We start from the raw sequence: 20,311 nt of genomic DNA, 5'->3' as shown, positions 1-20,311 counted from the left end.
TTAGAAAATCCTGTACCGTTTTCAGCTGTGTGACAATGCATTTCCAGCTGATCTAAATGGGTTTTTAAGTTGTTTATTTATCTGAATTGGAAGAATTTTCTCAAATTTGATATTTCAATTTATCAGTAACATTTAAACTCTTGACAGGGTTTCCCCTGGACAGGAAGGGTATGAAAGATTACAATCTTAAAAGTAACTTAAGGTGTCAGAGCAATGTAGTTAATGAAAAGTACAATATTTGCCTCTGAGATGTAGCGAGTAAAAAAACTGCGTGAAATGAAAATACTCAAGTAAAGCACTGGTACACTGAATTTGTATTGAATATGTACTGAGTTTCATTCCATCACTGCCAATTTCTAAAGAAATATGGACATTTCTCGAGTTCGGAGCCCATGTGCACGTTTAAAAGGGATAAAGCAAGCGCCAAACAATATAGAATTAAAATGACATCAACATAAATTATTACAGATATATATACAGAACAGTAAGTGGACACAAACTGAAAAGTAAAGAAATGGTTATTTTAAGATTTTTATTTTCTAAGAAAGCTGTTGAACCATTTTATTTGAAATGCTGTGTGGAAAATGATTAATTTACAACATTTTGTTATAGACTAACATATAGACAGGATTGCCTGATTTTAAATGTAATGTTTTTTTGGGGAGGGGAGTGGGAGGGAGGGTGGGGAAATTTCTCATTTTGTATATCTGTCTAACTTTAAAATAATACAGCATAAATTTTACTTTATAAAAGTATAGCGGTGACATCCATTTAACACTTACAATAATTGAAATGGATATAAAAAGGAGTACTTTGCTTTTCATTCTTTAAATGACATTAGAACTGATATGTATATTTTAAGTTTAATTTGAACCACATTACTCATTTAAGTAAAGAATTTAAATTATTTTCAGTATTGTGTTGTCTAAGCATTTTATTTTTTCAAATCAAATCACATCTAAAGAGTGCAGCCTGTTTGCATTGACTGATATGAACATGGCAGGTCATTTCTTATTTCAGTCATTCAAAGTCCACTTCCCAAACTGTTCATCTAAATCTGCTTAAATCTGCAAACATTTTTCTGAAGTTACCAGAGTTTGTTTCTCACATCTTCTCCCCCTGCTTCAGACAAAACTTAACACCTCTGAGGGCCAATAGGCTGCACGGTACAGCTGCATTTTCACTTTTTTTTTGCTGCAGACTGAATAGAAGCTAAAGATTGGAGGGGGTTTGGAGCTCCACCTCCTCACATATCTGTATGGACAAAAGCTTTGTCCCTTTGGGTGCCAGGCCTGTTACGTGGACATTAGCTGTGCAGCAAACTCACAGGAACTTTATTTTAAAATCTGATTGCCGCCAGCATGCAATTTCTGCCCCAACGTCGCGCAGCAGGTGGGTTTAATATTTTTTAAGTCACCTTTTTGACATGAATCTGTGATTTCATGATCTATTTAATTGTATTCATGCTTTATTTTTACATTGCTGTTACCCAAATGTAAATTATTCTCATTAAGAACACAATTTCATTGTGTAAATTGTTTTGAAAATGTTGAAGCTATGAATGTTAAGATTTTGAAAAGTTGACTTCACCCTGAAGGTTAGAGCATCTGACTCCTATGAAGCTGTGAAGCTATTATTTTCCCAGCTCTTGGTCTTAACTTTACTAGCACGGCTTAGGGCTAAATATCTATCATTAGTCTTCTGTAAAATATGCATATTACAGGGGCAACAACCAGGTGTAAAACATGAGCCTACAATTACTCGTGTCTGTTGCCTTTACAGGTGCAAAGTTTCCACTCATTCAGTCGAGGTCATGGAAGCTCTTCAGACAAATCTGAGCTTGTGGTATTTTAAATTGATCCATTTTTGTACACATGAACAACATTCTGAAATATTTTTGATAGTTTAGTAAATTTGATATTGACATAATGATTTTCTGCCTGAATACGACGTGCTCTTTAAAAGCTGTAAACAAATTAAGTGCCGGTAAAATATTTAAAAAAAAAATCTACAATTTCCATATAAATATGTTCATGAAAGTAATTGATTTGTGGCACCTTAGTCAAAGCAAGGATTCATCTATACTTTGCGGTGGTGTCTTTTAGCATTTTGTCCTACCCCACCTCACCAACCCCCTGAAATTTTCCATTGTTCAACACACACAGGAACAGATGAACCAGCGCCTAATGCAGTCCCTTCTCTCAGTGCACAGGGAGAACAGACAATATCAGCCACATTACAGGGGCATCTGCTCACACCAAGAGTTTGATCTGACTGGGAAGATTTATGTCAACAGAGTGTAGCCAGACTTCCTGATCAACTGTTTCATACAGAGGAATTACTGAATGTGGTGGCCTGATAGACAAAACTTACTCTAACCAAAGTGTGCTTCACTTTGATATCGAGAGTGTCTGCCAACCTTTTAGGCGTAGGTGGCCACAAGTCATGGCTTTATGATGAAATATATGCCGTGAGCATTTCAACTAAACAGTGATTGGATTTAACATTTTCAGTTTTCAGAGACCTAAAAGCAAAAATTTGTTAAAGAGAGAATGAACAGCTTCTGCAACAGGATTTTTTTCCCCTCTTTTCTGAGGAAAACGTTCCACATTATTGGTAATACTCTTACTCATTTTCTACAAGAGTCAGATGAGTAAATCGACACAGTCCTCTTTTCTGTGTGTTAAATATGAGTGCTACACCAGCACTACTTTAGCATAACAACTGGAAAGGTGGAAGCAGCTTGCCTGCTAACAAAATCTACTTCTACCTTGCAAGATATCCAAAAATGGTACATAACACCCCATAAAAACACAACTTTTTTCTTTTTCAGTTCAGTTTTTGTACAAATTAAATAAACAAGATGTAATGTGGTAATCACTGGGCTTTAAAGGTACTGAGTGGCGGATTTTTTTGGGGGGGATAAAGCCAGTGTTTCCAGTTTTGTACGAAGCTAACTCTCGGTAAGAAAGCGAATAAGCACATTTCCAAAATGTCTTCTCCCTCAATCTGGTGACCTCTGAAATTTGTCTTGTGACCCCTCTGGGAGTCTCGACCCTCCTGTTGGGACAACTCAAATATCTAATTCACCAGCACTTGTGTGTCTGTTATCTGTAAATGTAATTTCACAGATATGTTTTTCTTATTCTTAGCTCACTGGAGCACACAGTGCTACCTGGCATTTTTGTTCATCATGATAACCTACTCTGGACCAGTTTCGCCTCTTCACACCCCTCCAGTGACAACAGGCCTCCGCTCTGCTTTCTCAGCCACACGATCCAGCAGCGTGGTGGGAGGAAAGGAGAAGGCAGTGACTTTCAACAGGCTCACGGTCAACATCGGAAGGGATTTCAACCCAGACAGCGGCCTCTTCCGCTGCCGTATCCCCGGGGCTTACTACTTCTCCTTTTCTGTGGGGAAATTTCCCAAAAAAATGCTCTCTGTCATACTGGTGAAGAATGGAGAGGAGGTGCAGGCTATAGCCTTCGATGACTACCGCAAGAAAGGGAGGAAAGTTCAAAGCCAGAGTGTAATGATCAGTTTGAAGGAGATGGACACTGTGTGGCTGCTTTTACAGCAGAGCCCTCAGTATGCTTTGTACAGTAATGCTGGCCCTTACATCACCTTCTCTGGTTACCTCATCTATCCTGACATCGCCCCAACCAGCTACATCAGCAACCACATATCCCCATCTTCACTGTCCTATCCAAACTGCCCACCTCAGGCTGATGCCTGGGCCAGAGGTCAGATGGTGGAGGAGCCACAGTCTGCCTTCTCAGTGGCCCGCACATCTGCGCTCATGGGTCAGAGTAGTAGGCAGCAGGACAAGCCACCTCTGAACTTTGATGTGGAATATGTCAACATTGGGGGCCATTTCAACAAAACCTCAGGCTTGTTCACCTGCCACTTCCCCGGGGCGTACTTCTTTGCATTCACCGTGGGGAAACACCCCCGTAAGGCTGTCTCTGTGAAGCTAATGACGGGGAAAGGAGAGGTGCAGGCCATGGTGTTCGATGAGGATACATCAAAGAGACGGGAGATGCAAAGTCAGAGCTTGTTGCTGTCTCTCCGCAGGGGCGACTGTGTGTGGCTGTACAGTCAGCAGGATGAGCGTTACGCTGTTTACAGCAACCAGGGGAGGTACACCACGTTTTCTGGCTTCCTGGTTTATCCTGAAGCAGAAACAGCTCCTAACAACCAGGACAGAACTCACCTATAAATAAATATAAATGTCTTAACCCCTCGTGGTGTCTTTAAAAAAACAGCCTGTTTTGTAGTAAATTTGTAGTTTATTTCCATGAAGATTGATCTGAGAGAATCTTCAATCTGTGTTTAGTATAGGTTAAGTGCTTTTACTGCTTTATTTGATTTTTCCTGGTTTTTTTTTTCATAGTAAATAATGTTATTCCAATGGTACTGTATTTGTTGCGCCACCAGATGGTGCTATGAGGCAAAAATGGACACTAATCAGCAGGAAAGATGGTTATTCTTGTCCTTTAAGTGCAATCAGCTGCAAGACATCAGAGAAAGTGTATACATTTTGGGTTTTAGTTCATGGATACGTTTATTTCAAAAATTCTTTGTACTTTGCTGGACTTTTTACATGTAAAAATGTTTGTTGCATGGCGAGAATAACATGTAAATGATGTAAAGTTTATAAAAATGTACCTACTATAAAAAGGAGACTTAGACATTGTGGTCACGTTATGTATGGAACTTTTAAATTGCGGATAGATCTGTTTTAATGTTTTGCGTGCATTATGGGAAAAAAAATAAATACAAAATTAATGTAATAAAATAAATATTCATTCACTTTAATAAATTTAAAAGTTCTTATTTATTTGGCATCAAATGCAAAAAATGTTACAAAAAAGAAAGACCAAACATTCAACATGAGGATCAACATTGAAAATAGTCAACAGCAATGTTAAATATTTTTATTGGCTCTTAGAAAATTTGCAAAAACACAGTCATGGTGTTTTAATTGCAGTGCTGTTGTTCTTTATGGAGAGTTAACTGTGGGCATAAATAAGGCATAAAAAGTCATTGATTTTGTGGGCTATTGTAAGTAATACAATGGAAAGCTATATATTATTCATCAAGGAAAGTCAAACATAAATATTTCAATATTTAGTCAAATTCAACATCTCACTGTTTGGTTTGTTGAGATAAAGTTACAGGTGGATTAAAAAAGGGCAAGAATCTTAATTTTCCACATGTACCAGATTTAGTTATCTACACCAGATTGAATAACTATATCCTCTGTGCTCACTAACATTAAAAATGTAAATCTGTTCTCTGAAAACCTTGTCTTTAATTAAGGCAGACCATACCACATGTAGCAAGTTCTACAGAGATTTGCAAACAAAATATGAATGAACCCATCATCAAACAATGCAATCTAATTCTCACACTTTTCACAAGCACCATATTTAATTTGAATACGTTCCAGTGTTTTTACTTGTCTATAATCAATACATTTTATGTGACGTACACAATGAAAAGCTTCCCAAATCCAAACCCTTTCCTCTTTGTGCTAAAAACCGTGTTACAATTAATAATAAAGATGGTGTGAGCCATGAAGAGCTTCAAGAGCATAAAACACCATTCTCAAAGTCACTACATGACTAATGCTGTCAAGGCCAGGGACAACAGAAGCACACAAGCTGTACAGAGATTTAATTCTGGATCCTCACGTCCTCCAGTATAAATATGCACTGCAGCTGGGCTATGATGTTGTCTTGCACGTTGAAATGTTCATTTTATCATCCCCGTTACCACTTTCTGCTCTTCGTGTGTCACTGCACGTCCCAGATCTCACACAGCAACGGGGTAAATTTGTGGTCATTCATCCTCCAGGATGTGAGCATCTCTGCATGGTAGTGGTTGAGTGTCCTCAGCTCTGTCAGACGGCCCAGGAGACGGGCGAAATACTGTGGCTCCTGCGGATGCTGCAGGGCACACAGCTTCCTCAGCACATCCAGCATGGGCTCCTGAAGTCTCTCAACAGCCTGCTGATCCTTCACATAGGGGCGATCTAAAGAGGAATACCATGATTATACATTAGCTTTTAGAGGTATCAAAGATTGCAGATATTGATTCAGAAAACACACCTCGCATAAAAAAATAAAAAAAAACACCTCTGGATCAACACAATAAAAGCTTTTCACACACCTGGTGTCAAGATTGTTATGGTGGTGAGGAGAGCCTGTTCCTCCAGCATCATGTGGAGTTCACTGATGCTTTTGTAAAAGTTGAACATGGGTTTAATAAATTCTTCTGATATACCTGCAGAACAAGACAGTCACATATTTTTGTTTATATCAAATGTCTAAACATATTCACAGTAACAAGCAAGCTGTCCTTAAAAACAGTTAGGTGAGCTGGCTTTAGACCTCTGCTTTAATTTCTCAAAGTAGTTTCAATGCATATACAATAATAAATAAATAATTCCCACTTTAATTCCCACAATTGTTACAGGTCACACAGCAGAAACCAGAGGGAGCAAAACTTTTGATATTAACCATGTGATTTGGACTAAATATTAATTATTTCATTACAGCCACTGCGGTCTCCCAAGTGAGTAACAACATGTTTAAACAATTTTACATGGGGGTTTATAATTACCAAAATCTACACACAGATAATGTTGGTCTGCAGCTCATGTGATGAACTACTCTGATGAACTGATCTACATTATTGTCCTCTACAATACTATCAATGTCAAAGTGAAATCTAAAATGACGCATACTGTGCACATTCAACCTGAAGCAGTGCAGCTTCAAATATATTTGACTTTTATGTTTTATATACAATATAGTTATTTCACACATCGAATAAGACCATTAAAAAACAGACAGGAGAAACACATTTTAAGGTAAAAATCTGAATCACAACAATTACAGTCAGCCATGTGGGTTACTAAAAGTTCCAAACATTAATTTCAACATTATTTAACCTGGTGGCCTGGGCTCTAATGTATTAGGGTGAGTGTTGTTGACTGAATAAACTGAAGAAGAGGACAGAGTAGCTGGGAGAGAAATGTTAGAGGAACAAGATAAATAACAGAGCTCAAAACAGGTATTAAAAAAAAAAAAAAAAAAAAAAAACATGCAGCAAAAAATACATTCCTGCAACATGCAACTACAAAATTATTTCATATGATGACTAAAATTGAAATAACTTGATTTTCATTAAAGCTTCACCTTTGATTACGTATTTTCTTGCCAAATGTTTTTACAAATCAAAACGGTGTAGTTCTGCTGCAGTAGAATAGGCTTCATCTCTAAACAGTGCACATTTGTTCTGAGCCCTCCAGCACATACCACAACAAACATAACAAATGCTGCCCTCTCTGCTTTTCTTCTTTAGGTAATGATTCAATAATGAATCAGGATACATATTTCAAAGTGCTCTCAATATAATTTTAATGTTTTTGCTCAGTTTGCTCTTGCATATTAGCAACAGTTACTACTTTTGACGCTCTTCAAACTAGTGGAGGTTGTCTGTCTACTTGGACACATCATCAAGCATTCAGAAATGCCAGTGGGGCTCAGAGGGAGAGAACTGGACAATACCACTCTTGATGTTTTGATAAGGAACAATGGTCTCTTCAGACAGCTTTGCTTCCTTATTGTCCCAGACTGGCCTTTAATGTGAATATCTCTTATCCCCACCATTCACACCAGAGCAGCACTGAGGGACCCAGTGACGCACACACACTCCTGCCATCACCGCTACTGTCTGTCTAACTGTCCAACCGGGTTGACATATTGACACCTCACATAAATATAAATATTTTTAAAAACCAGCCTCCATGTGAACTATTTGTGGTGTAAATAGAGAGGCAGCAAAACATTATGCATTAATAAAAACCTTTTCACTGCAGAAACAACGTATGTGTGTTTTAATAAATTAATACCAGTGGTACAAATGAGCTGAGTGAGCGTGCACACACACACACACACACACACACACCTAAACAGAATGAAACTGTACCCAGCGAGAGTGTGTGTGCATGTGTAACCTACACCCAGCCAGAGATCATCAGGTTAGCACACATCTCCCAGCTGCATCACTCAGATCAAATATTAAAGGATGATCTAACTAGACTTTTCTGCTTGACTGCTGCAAGTGAATGCCCGAGACTGCTGAAGGTCACAAATCAGGAGTTAAAATCTTTAAAAGTTACATGTTGAATATTACTCTTATTTGGGTGATCAAAGTTTGAAATTGCTTTTTAAAGACACTATTATTAGTTGCACCAGTACGTAATACAGACATTTTCAGGGGCACTACTTTAAGCGGACTCACCACTCTTGCGTATCCTCTCCTCTAAAACCTCTGTGTGTCCGCTGGGCATCTTTCTGCCGAAAACCTGAGCTGAGCGCAGGAACATGGCTTCCACAGCTGAACCCTTCAGCAGAGCGATCTGATCTTCATGATCGAGAGACAGAAAACCTACCAGAGGCATAAACACAACTCATTACAGCATGCAAGAAATAATGAGGCAACTTGTGTTATTATTTTCACTCTCAGTGTTGTGTCTCTTTCAATGGCCATGAGTTAAACTCTACAGGATCTCCAAACGGGGTGAAAATACCTGGAATATTTTTTGTAAACTCCACCAAAACTTGAACTTGACTTGTCGCCATTTCCGTCAATAGCAGGAAGTTTTCCTCTGCACTGTACTGTTCTTGAAGCTGTAACAATAGCAGTAAACAGCAGTGAAACAGGTCAGCGCTCCCGTGAGAAAAACAACCTACTTTATCATGGCAAGGCAACAGCAAAGCTTGTAATGATGCCAGCATAATTTTAGCTGAGTCTGACATCTACGTGGACAGGTGTTGTGTTTATGAGCTGCACTCCTTTTATCTGTAGCAGCATTTGCAGGATTGTTTAAAGTCAATAATTCACATAAGTTAAAGATAAATGCGACGTACCAGTTTCTTGGTAACATCTTGAGGAATTTGATGTCTGTTGTAAGCATCTACAATGAGTTTCATGACAGCCTGCTGCTCTTTAGTGATTTTCACTTTTTCCTGGATTTAAAAAACAAAACAAAACACACAATTTATATGGTACATTTTGTGAAGCCTGGAGCAATTTATCAAAGCGGTTGTGTTTACCTTTGACAGTTTGGTGGTTGAAGTGACCTGTTTGTTGTCTGCGTTGTCGGCACCCTCTGTCTCCTCTCCAGTCGACTGTCCTGGAGAGGCCTTGGGGTTCTTCCGCAGCCTTTTCGATTTACACTGAATCTCTGTCAGCAGGCCTGTCAGCATTGACAGGCTTCACTTTGTGCTTTAAATACCTTACAGATCTTTATCCACAGCAGCAATTCTACATGTTCACTTTCATCTAGGCTGCCTTTGATCAAACTCATTACCATCTGTGTACAAGAACAGTGCAACTTTGAAATCCTGATGATTAATTTTTTACATCACATCCATGTTAACTTGCACTCCATCAAACACATGATTCTATTTTAATTCATAGCAAGTTAGATATTTTTGATCATCTATTTTATACCTTTTCATTGTCTGTCCTTTACTTTTATGATTTCAGTCAGTTCAATCGAATTCTGTGTATGGCACATGTTGCAGCATATGATAACATGAGGAAAATATATAACATTTTAAACATGGGAATCCACATGGGCTTCACACATTACACCATGAAAATGTTCACATTAAATGTATGTGGTTTTCTGTAAGGGTAGTGAAAGAATTTAGACAAACTAACAGTGAGAGGAGGGATGAAATCAAAAGAAAGAAAACAACGTCTTTGTTAAATTACCATCCGTCTGCTCACATTATGAACAAAAACACTGACTTGTTGAGCTGTTGTTGCGGCTGCAGATAGAGTCGTGAATGCCTTCCACCCTGCAATATTCATCACAACTTCCCTGCACTATTTATGAGCAACAGGAGTCTGGTCTTTCCCCCCGCTCTTTTCAGCTGACAGCTCTTTAATAGACTTCATAACTAATAATCCCCCACTGACCCTGCTTCAGAGAAAATACATGTTCATATTAACAAGTTCGGTACTCGCACTGAGGTCCGCTCAGTGTTTGAAACAATGGATAAGAGACAGTGGTGTTAAGATAAAGCAAAAAACACCTTTTAATGACTGCCGCCACTTTGAAGGCGTTTCTTTTTTCTAAATGGAGCTCAAGGTTTCAGTTTAACTGCTTCTATTCCTGTAACAGTAACAAAAGCTGGGTCTTTTGTATTGCGTAATATAGTGAAATACAATCCCTCTGTAAAATTCAACAGACCATGTCAGAATGGAAAAGGAGGGCTAACCTATGACTGCATCAATGCTATTGAAACGACAGAACAGTGTTTGCATATGTGTGGACGGTGCAAATACATTTGAAATATGTCTGCAATCTTTTCATTCCCGATTGTCAGTATGAACAGGGACCAGAGTCTCTTAAAAAAAACAGCGATACTCACATTCTGCCAGCATGCCCATCTCCTTGCACTTTCTTAGCCGGCACTCCTGACATTTCCTGCGCATATACATGTCCATCTCACAGTTTCCGCCACTCTTGCATTTGTACACAGCGTTCTTTGTTATGCTCCGTCTGAAGAAACCTGGACATGATGGAAACATGGTATCATCATGAGTGAGGTAAAGAAGACACTGCTGGATGTTTTGTACTGTGATACACAAACACATGGGCCACATACAGTAAGTTCTCTTGGGCCACACTATAGTACAGTGGCAGGAAGTAAGTTTGCTCAACTAACTGTGCAATTTTTAGGGGTTTTATTTATTTATTTATTTGTTTTTGGTATTTGATACAACTTTCAGATTGGTACAATTTCCCAACTAACAACCAGTTGCTCGTGGTGGGCTTACACTCACAGCTACGCAGTACCAGTACCTCGACATTTTACTCTTTGATGTGTCATGACACACACATCAAAGCACTGGAACTTCTCACAAGCTGCCCATACTCTCTTTACTGCCTTCACTATTATCAGGTTATCTGGGCGATTCATAAAAGCAATTATTACCCAGGAGGCGCTACGTGATGGTCACCTGTTTCTGCTCTGACCACTTAAAGAGTCCGACAATGACACAGCTGAGCTTTCAAAGTCAAAACCTCCCCGACCACGACCAAATGTAGACAAGCGGGAGCAGCAAGCTAATATTAGCACCACTGCCAGCAGCAACGAGCAAAACACCTGTTGCTAAAATTCAGTTTAACCCTTTAAACCCAAAACAGGCTGTTTACTTGGACTCAAGGATGAACTGATTACATTTTGGTGGCCAAAGGTCAAAGGTCACCAAGACCTCACAAAACACATTTATGGCCATAACTCAGGAATTCATACGTTAATTACCACAAAAACTTTTGACTTTTACTTTCAAAAGGTCAAAGGTGACATCATAACATTCTGCAATAACGCTTTAGCAGTCTTTAGTCAACGCCATAACAGAAGGGGAGATTGTGAAAATATTTTACATTTGGGGGTTATTGAGTTGGTGATACTATTTTTGGGTGTCCACCTTTAAACTGCGGAGATCTTCTGTGCTGTTGAGTTGAAGATGTGTATGAAGCATCAATGTTTTTGAATTTAGTAACTTCTTTATTGCAACAGCTATATTTGACGCATCGCCTACTGTCATGGCAACAACTTTGTGTTCTATCAGAATCAGGTTTATTGGCCAAATTCTCTGTCTTCCCTACATGTATCGTACGAGTCTGGACAGACATGGATGTAAATTTCAACTTGACTGGTTATGAATTAGTTTGGCATACAACCCTGAGGCGGTAATTCAAGTTTGACCACAAAGTGACTTACAAGCTGTTACTATAATCAGATATAGATAAAATGTCTACCTCATAAGCTACACAAACTAATGATGCAGTGACACCAGTGAACCCCGCTGGATCTGATCCACACACACACACACACACACACACACACACACACACACACACACACACACACACACACACACACACACACACACACACACACACACACACACACACACACACACGAACAGTTACGAGACATTCTGACATCAATAAGCACAATGACATGCATTAGGGTAACTCAGCTCAGGTTGCTTGTGCATTGTGCAACGGAAAGCTGAGAGGGAACCCAATCTGGCAGCAGTACCAGGTAGACCTGAGCCTATCCTCCGTCAAATGGCAGGACAGGTCAGCTGCCGCACTCCTGGCATTGTCCAACCTTACAGTGTGGAATTACACTCACATCCATTCACCCTGTCATTTGGCAGGAATCACACCAAATTGACAGAGTCATGAAAACACGGGGAGGAGCTGCTGAAGGCTGTGACTTGCCTGTCACCAAGTTCATTATTTGTACATGGAGAAAGGGTTGTAAACTGCTTGTTCTTACTGTACTATTACCTCATTTTATTGTTTTTGTTCCCCTAAAATCAGCTGCAATCCTTTCTTTAGCTGTATGTTGTATAATTGCACAGATTTACTGCCCATCCCTGTCAGGTAATTATACAAGGAATCAAAAATGTTATAATAAATGTTCAGCTGTAGTTGCAAATGGATGTTAAATGTGGCTTCAAAATCTTTAAAATGCTTTTACCAACCAACTTCATGATGTTGAAGAGCTCAGTGGCAAACTGGATATTAATTGCCACATGCCTACACTATGACTCTTCACCTGTTGTCTGGACTGCAGATATAAACATAACATAATTTTTGGTATGCTGGCCAAATGTCATTCAACTAATGAGTAAATAGCTTAATATTCTGACTGCCTGGAAATGTACCTTAAACAGTACAACTTTGTCTGCCTCAGATAAATATACTGTAAAAGCATCAACATCAGTTAAAGCAAATGCAAAATGAACTCAGACTAATACAGAATCTAAAGGGAAGTAGCTTTTATGCAGGACAAACTGTATCTCTTACTTTTGTAAAAAGGATAAAGATAATATTAGAAAATATGAAAGAAAGTAAATTAGCAACTGTTCCAAGTGATCAATTCATTAATTGACGTTCTTTTTTTAAAATGCCAACCACTCTTTGATTATTGCAGCTTTTCATTTGAAAATGTTATCAATTTGCTGAGAAAAAAAATAAATAATTGAAAAAAGAAATTGTTCTAAATGTCTTTGGGTTTTGGACTGTTGATGGTATAAAACAAGCGACTACAACTTTGGGAAATTAATCATAGAAATAACTGACACATCAATCAGGAACTTATCATTAGTTGCACCTCCATCAGCTGCCCCTATCATTGAAATCAACAGAGAGAAGACAAACTATTCTGCTGTACAGTTAAAAAGATCACAAATGACTGTTTACAGTATCAACTCACCTTTACAGCCCTCACAGGTGAGAGCGTTATAGTGGTATCCAGAGGCCTTGTCTCCGCACACAACACACAGTTCCTCCCCTTTGACCCTTCCTGCTTGTGACATGTGCCGGGTCCTCTTGCACACAGCCGGCACAACAGAGGACCCCTCCTCCATCTCTGCTTCATAGCTTCCCTCCAGGGGTCCTTTCCTCAGTTCATATATCCCAGTGTGTGAGTACCATTCGTCTCCATTGTACTGAGGGTAGTAGTTCTGAGTGGAGTAGTATGGAGTGGAAGACATGTTGGGGTCCATGGATGGGTAATGCATGCTGGGATAGCTGGTGAAGGGTATGATGTCGGGATCCTGCAGGAGAGGACTGCCTTGGTCTGCCAGAATATCTAAGAGAAGAAGAGAAAGGTTATAAAACAGTATGAACAGAAATTGACAGTTAAAGCAGTGGTAATTAATTTTTTGGGCTGTAAATGTTACCATCTAATATTATCACCTTACAAAATTGATACGATGAACATTTTACCTAGAAGTTGCTTAATTAGACATCCAGCAGACATGAAGTCTGCTTCATGAAGTCAGGAGTTGTGTTTCTGTACATCTAACAAATGTCCAATATTCACTCTTCTGTTTTTTGTTACCACTCACAAGTCTGGAGGGAAATATATTTTTTCTAATCCTTAGATTGTATCATAAAATTGACACAGTTTGAAAAGTGAAGCCAATGCGGAAGTGCCTTAATGTGCAATACGACTAAGAACCACCAGAAGCTGGCTTCAATAGACTTCTGTTCTAAAAGCATCAACGTCTCTCATGAAATACAAAGTCAATACAATTTTTCTACAAGTCAATATGGTGTTCAGAGACAAGTGTATTTATGATAAGTGTTCAGAGACCGACAAACCTCTGTGTCTTTCCCCAGTGATTTTTATGAGGTATAGACTCATTTCATTGTGTTTTTACAGATTTCATCCTACAACAGGGACTGATTGATGCACTGAAGCACTGCACTTGTACTTATACGATCTGACAGTAAACCTACCCACCGCTTTGAATTATGATTTTATATTTATTTCGTATTTGCAGGTGAAAGGATAAGACTAAAACTTTAAAACATGTCATGAGGATAAACAAGGTGGCAACAGCCAAAAAACCAGACTCAAGGCTTCAAAACAGCCACAAACCAATGTGTGACGTCATGGTGGGTTGCCACTTGTTGTAATGGCAGATAAATCGCATACTTTATCCGACAGGGAACATTGTGTACAGAGTATTTATCAAAGCCTAATTGTCACAGAGAACAGCTACCAAATGTGGCTGAAAATAAAGTCAGTGAACCAAAACATTGAAGTTGGATAACCAAAACAATGAGCTGAAAGGTGCTAAAACACACACAGTGATGAAAGTAACTGCAGTGTCCTCATTCCTTATATCTGGACCCACTGTTAATGTAAGATATTTTCAGAGAAGCTTTGATATAGACTGGTCGATCATGTTTTTGAGACATATCATTTCCTTTCATTAAACCCTCAATTTCCTGTAGAATCTTGTTAGAACCGGAAACCCACATAACATATACTATAAACCCATAAATGATTAACAACATGCTTGCACAGAGCACACCGTGTCTTTTAGAGTGAAATGTAACAACGGCAAACAAACTGGCACTTCTGATTGTGACACTAAGTTAAACATAAACTAATTGAATTGTTTCAATTGAATTGTTGATTTTCTGTCCAAGTGTGGCATAGCAATAACTTTACCTTTTTATTTTCTAACTTTTCTTTAAAAGCAACAGACGGTGGATGCCTACTTAAAAAAAACAAAAAAACAACAACGTACTCAACAAGAATCACCTCTGAGCTGTACAGTAAAATTGTCATGTATTCAAATCTGGCCTTAAAGCAAACAGACACATTTAATACTAACACAATATCTGTAAAGTATAATGTAACACTGACCTCTTGAAGACTTGTTCTGGACCATGGCCATCGCCGTGTGACCACACACACACACACACACACACACTATTCTGAGACTTTACTCTTTGATCCCCACAGTACAACAATGTTTTGTACTTCAGTGCTTCCTTTGTGTCTAACCAAAAACATCATCTCCCATTTATTTCTGATGATTGGAAAGTTTTCCGATAAAGATGTGAGAACAGCACTCACCTATTGGCACTTGCTTGAGAACTCCCAAGAGGGGCAAAGGTTGCCACAATTACTCATTAACCACACCGTCACATTTCTTTACAACATTACAAATAGCTATCTGATGTCTGAAGTCATTCACAGATTTGGGTACTGCAACCACCTGACTGCTACTGTGTGGTGTGATCAGGCTTATGAGTGATCAGCGATGACGTGAACTGACTCCTGCAGTAATTAGGTGGAACTCCTCACAGGTGTGGGATGACAATTATCCACCTGCTTGTTTTAAGTTTTTCAAAGTGTGTTCAGTTTAATTGATTTTAAAATTAATAGTATTTTACACTTTAATGCTATAACATATATAGCATATATATAAAATATATATTGAAATTGCTGATATTTAAGATGTATCTCCTTTTGTAGCTTTCAGTTCTCTTCTTACTTTCTAACAAGTTTTTTTTTCATCCTCAAGTGCAATATGTTATGGTCATGGTGTTACTACTCAGTCAGACTGGTAGTAGGTGTCTTAAGCGTATGACAGCTGTGTGTATATATACACTCAGTCACCTATAAATTAGGTACACTGAAGTAAAACTAACATAGTCTGATCCAAAGTAGGCAATCATTACCTTCTAACTTTATGAAGGTTATAATGTTCAGTTTTTGTTGAAACTGTTTTGTTGAAACTGATTCAAGTCTTCACCATCTCTTTTGCAAAGCAATTTGAGACTGCTGAGTTGGTAAAGCGCAATATTTACATTGACACATGCTAAAGATCATTATATTTTCAATATGAGCATGTTAGCATGCTGACATCAGCATTTTGGTTAAAGCACTGTGCGGTTGTAGACTTGTCTCGTTTTGTCGTTCTCTGTATGGGTTCCTGTTCTCATACCCAGGGCCTCACACACTGTAATGTCAAAGCCCACTGGCCTCCCATAGATACGCACAAGTTGCCCTTTAGCAGCAGTACTATGACCACCCGAGACAGAGGTTGGGTGAGAAAGTGTGAAAAGGGAGGAAGTGTGCATGGAGAGGATCTCTGGGAGGTTGACCGGATGAAATACATTACTTTCACTGTGTTTGAAATCAAAGTATTCTATTTAAATTACATAACATTTGTAAAGTAACTTTTATGACCTATGTAATGTTACTTACATAATGTAAGTAATTTATTTATTTAGTATTTATTGAGACCCAACCCATGACCTTTCCCTAAACATAACCAACTAGCTTGGGTGCATAAATCTGAGGAACCTTTTGTGTATCTCTGAAATTTCAGTGGGCTTTTACAAAACGGTTGTATCTGATGTCTTGAAGTGAGAACGTGTTCTTCCTGCCAAGTAGACTTACCAAACAAGTGCGAGCTCTCCGAGATAGAGAATTCATCACTGGGTGGGATTTGCAGTGGTCCCACCACATTGATGTCGGGGCCCACCCACTCATTCATTCAGGAGGGTTGTCTGTCACCAGGTCAGAAAGCACAGCTCAGGCTGGACCGTAAAGTAGCACCAAGCCTTCGTTAACCTCTGTAAAAAAGCATCAAAATATGATTTGAGAACCACAATAAAAATGTGCTAAACACACATTTGCAGGATCCTCGGACACCTGAATCACAATGTAATTAAACATCATCCTGTGAGTCTCCACAAGTGCACACCTGACACACAGGGATGAGACATTCAGTAGCCGACTGCTGGATGAAGGTCAGGGTTGGGAAGAGCTGTACTGTCTGAGCAGTTATGTATCACATATTTCATTACATGTTCATGTATACTGTTTCCTCAGGGCCCAGCGGACAGGGTGTATAAGATCATTGTTCATCTTTCTTAATGTACTTCCATTAAACATAACAAATGGAAGCATTCACTGTTGGTCAGCTTACACAGATTATTAAATAATATCGTAAAACCTGAACAGTAGATGAGATCGAAGGCATCTCGTCTTCAAGGTATACATGGTCTTCCCCTATATCCAGGCCACAACATGGTCACTTGTGAGGCATTACTTTTTATAGACCTCACCCGCCACATCTTTTAATTAACTCAGTGTAATTTCCCCTGAGATAAAAAAAAAAAAAAAAAAAAAAGCAACCCACAAGGATTCAGAAACCTCCAGCCCACACAGCAGCCAGACCTACCATCTCTACCCGCGGGCTCAGAAGTCACCAGTGAATGTAAAATATGTTCATACTCTCACGTTTCTTACCTTATCCTAGTCAGTTGATGTTGAATTCCTGCCTGCTGACTTCTTCTGCCTTTTTTCCTGATATCCACGCTGTTAGCTAGAGCTCCATCAATATTTGCCATTGAACATGAAGCTGCTTGTGTCTGGACTCCAGTGAGAGCATGTGTGACTAGCTGAGGTCAGGGAGAAATGGATGGTGGTTATTAATTAAACTGTCCATTCCTGTCCCTGTCACCCCCCACCCCCTAAAAAAAAAAAACCTCTTTATCTCGACAAGTCAAGAGGCTGCCTCATGAATTCCCACCCATATACACAAGCATCACACACAGATCATAAATCCAGTCATTGTCGTGACACAAAAAACTGAAACGAGTGTGAGCAAGCTGACCAAAAGTATTTAGTATCAGTAAAATAGTTTATATTTCTAGCCTTGTTTTAAACAGGGCATTATGGTGTATCCTGGTGAAATGTGTGTCTTCTTTTCACTGTACTTCTACTATACTGACATAAGTAGGAGAAGAAATTGATGTTATCATAGAAAATCTCTAAAAGTAGACTCTGTGGCACTCATTGCAATCCGTCCTTGAACCGATTAAAGCCATTTTTATCGTGTCAGTGAAGCGTGCAGGTCCAGACTGCACCAGGTTTGTTTATAATGGCACCTTCAGACTTCAGTGTATCTGTCCTGTTGCCCTTTGTATACTCTAAGATGGACATACACAGAGGAAATCAAAATCGTCTAGTCTTCATGATTCTTAATTTGTGTAAAAACATTAGTTTAATCATTGATGGGTTGTTGCTTCATCCAAAGAGGCCCTTCTGAGTCAACAGATAGTCTCTCTGAAATAAACAGAACCTTTGCCATTGGTTGCTGTCTGTTTGTGGACTATCTGGTCTGTGTTTGAGAGCATGTGAGGAATGAAATGGCAGCGATGGCCTCTAAGGACACAACTCCACTCAAAACATTTATAAGTTACGTGTGGTAGTCAGAGCTCTTACAAATGTGGATAAGGTTATTTTCTAAAAACTATTTCAAGAATCACTCATCATTTGCTCTCAAAATGTTCTGGAACAGATATTAGGTGTTGGTTTGGGCTTTCACCTTGGTGTTTCTTTACTTATTCCAGACAGATCGTGTTGTTGCGAGTGACACACTCATGAAATAATAGTAACACACCTTGGAAAGTGACATAATTGGCCACGTGTTCATCAGAACTTCAGAGCGCTATGAGGACAACCAGCAACAAAGTCCATAACCTTGAAATTTCTTATCACCATGTGAAAGCGAATAATCATTAGACTTTTCACAGCGAAATCACACAAAGCAGTATTTAAATGTTTTTCAAGTGGACTCAACTTGTACAAGAAGGTTTAATGCTGACATAGAATATCCTGTCCGGTAATTATCTTTGTTGGTGAAAATGAAGCAGGCGGACAAAGACAGATAAGCCGAAGGATGTTTACAGTGTGATGGGAAACAGACCCGGCTTTGGAATATTTACAAATGTCTCGTTTGAGCACACTGACATAAACAAGCACCATCAGGGACAACTTATTCAGTCAAATAATGAGAATATAACTAGTATTTATGGCACATAGTGCTTTATGATAATAACTTAAGGTAAACTTTTCTGAGGAGCGATAGAAACAAATCGAATTACCTTAATGATATTATAGACAGTAAAAAGGCAACAAAGTGTCCTCATAAGTTTTATTATCATTATTATTATTATTATTATTATTATTATTTAAGTATTGTTGTCCACGTATCTATGCTTACAGATTGGCTCTAGAGATGGCAGACTAAAATAGCACGATAACTATTGGAGAAATTTCACCTAACCTCTTGTCCTCCAGACGATAACGTCCACTGACTTTGGTGATTCCCTCAATTTTTCTCTTGCACCACAATAAAGTGGGTATTTGTGGTTTTGACTAAAATGTTTCAGTCACTATGGGATAGATTGACATTATTTTGTTTAGACATTCACATCCCTCAGGATGAATTGTAATCCGTTTGGTGACCTCCACCTCCCCCATCATCTGGTCAAAATTTCACTTTTCTAATAGTTTGGTTTAACCTGCAAAAAAAACCTGCAAAACTAATTGCTGCGGTCAAATGGGGTCGTATTTATCGTGTGTATGAGAAGAGTCCATATGAATGGCCCCTTTTTTGTTGTATTAACAATGTCAGAACTCAAGATTTTCTGTAAGTCTCGAGTTTACGAGTTGTGATTTGTTTGCTGACGTTTACAGAAATGGCAGAGGCCATGGAAATACATTTTCTTTGATGTTAAGCTAAGATATTGTAAATTTTGTCATGTAGAGTTTCTTGTTATAACTTAGATAAAAGCCTGCGTCAGAGGAAAATGTTAATCTTCCCATAGGCCTCATCTTTTCCCTCTGTGCCTTTCAATTCCCTGCAAATTGTTAGCCTGTGTGGCTTCTAGATGATGTCCACGTTGCCATTGCCTAGCAGCAGTTGCGCCTAAGGGTGACATTTGAACGCAGCAAGTGACTTTGCTAAAAACTCGCACAAGGTAACTAACATGATGAACATAGTTAACATTATACCCGTTTAACATCCGTGTGTTAGCACAGTCATTGTGAGTATGTTGCTACATTTGCACTAACATCCAACAAGTACAACCTCGCAG

General features: G+C 38.9%; 2 protein-coding genes across 2 annotated transcripts; one reads left to right on the top strand and one right to left on the bottom strand.

The window, feature by feature from the left end:
• Positions 1-3,193: 3,193 nt before the first annotated feature.
• Positions 3,194-4,219, top strand: c1qtnf13 (C1q and TNF related 13). Its single transcript, XM_069162379.1, has one exon. The coding sequence runs from the start codon at positions 3,194-3,196 to the stop codon at positions 4,217-4,219; it is 1,026 nt and encodes a 341-aa protein (XP_069018480.1).
• A 605-nt stretch (positions 4,220-4,824) lies between these two features.
• Positions 4,825-17,824, bottom strand: nr1h4 (nuclear receptor subfamily 1, group H, member 4). Its single transcript, XM_069162663.1, has 10 exons — positions 17,676-17,824; positions 16,821-16,996; positions 13,326-13,703; positions 10,458-10,598; positions 9,129-9,271; positions 8,943-9,041; positions 8,603-8,702; positions 8,314-8,460; positions 6,175-6,288; positions 4,825-6,037 (listed from the first exon to the last, which is right to left on the bottom strand). Exons 2-10 carry the CDS (start codon positions 16,915-16,917, stop codon positions 5,799-5,801), a joined length of 1,458 nt encoding a protein of 485 aa, XP_069018764.1. The 5' UTR covers positions 16,918-16,996; positions 17,676-17,824; the 3' UTR covers positions 4,825-5,798.
• Positions 17,825-20,311: the final 2,487 nt, after the last annotated feature.

Source organism: Embiotoca jacksoni, unplaced genomic scaffold, assembly GCF_022577435.1.
Source record: "Embiotoca jacksoni isolate LCO1_2020_lvr unplaced genomic scaffold, fEmbJac1.0.p SCAF_3, whole genome shotgun sequence".
Classification (NCBI taxonomy): domain Eukaryota; kingdom Metazoa; phylum Chordata; class Actinopteri; family Embiotocidae; genus Embiotoca; species Embiotoca jacksoni.
Note: the sequence above shows the minus strand (reverse complement) of the source record. Positions and strands in the feature narration are given on the sequence as shown.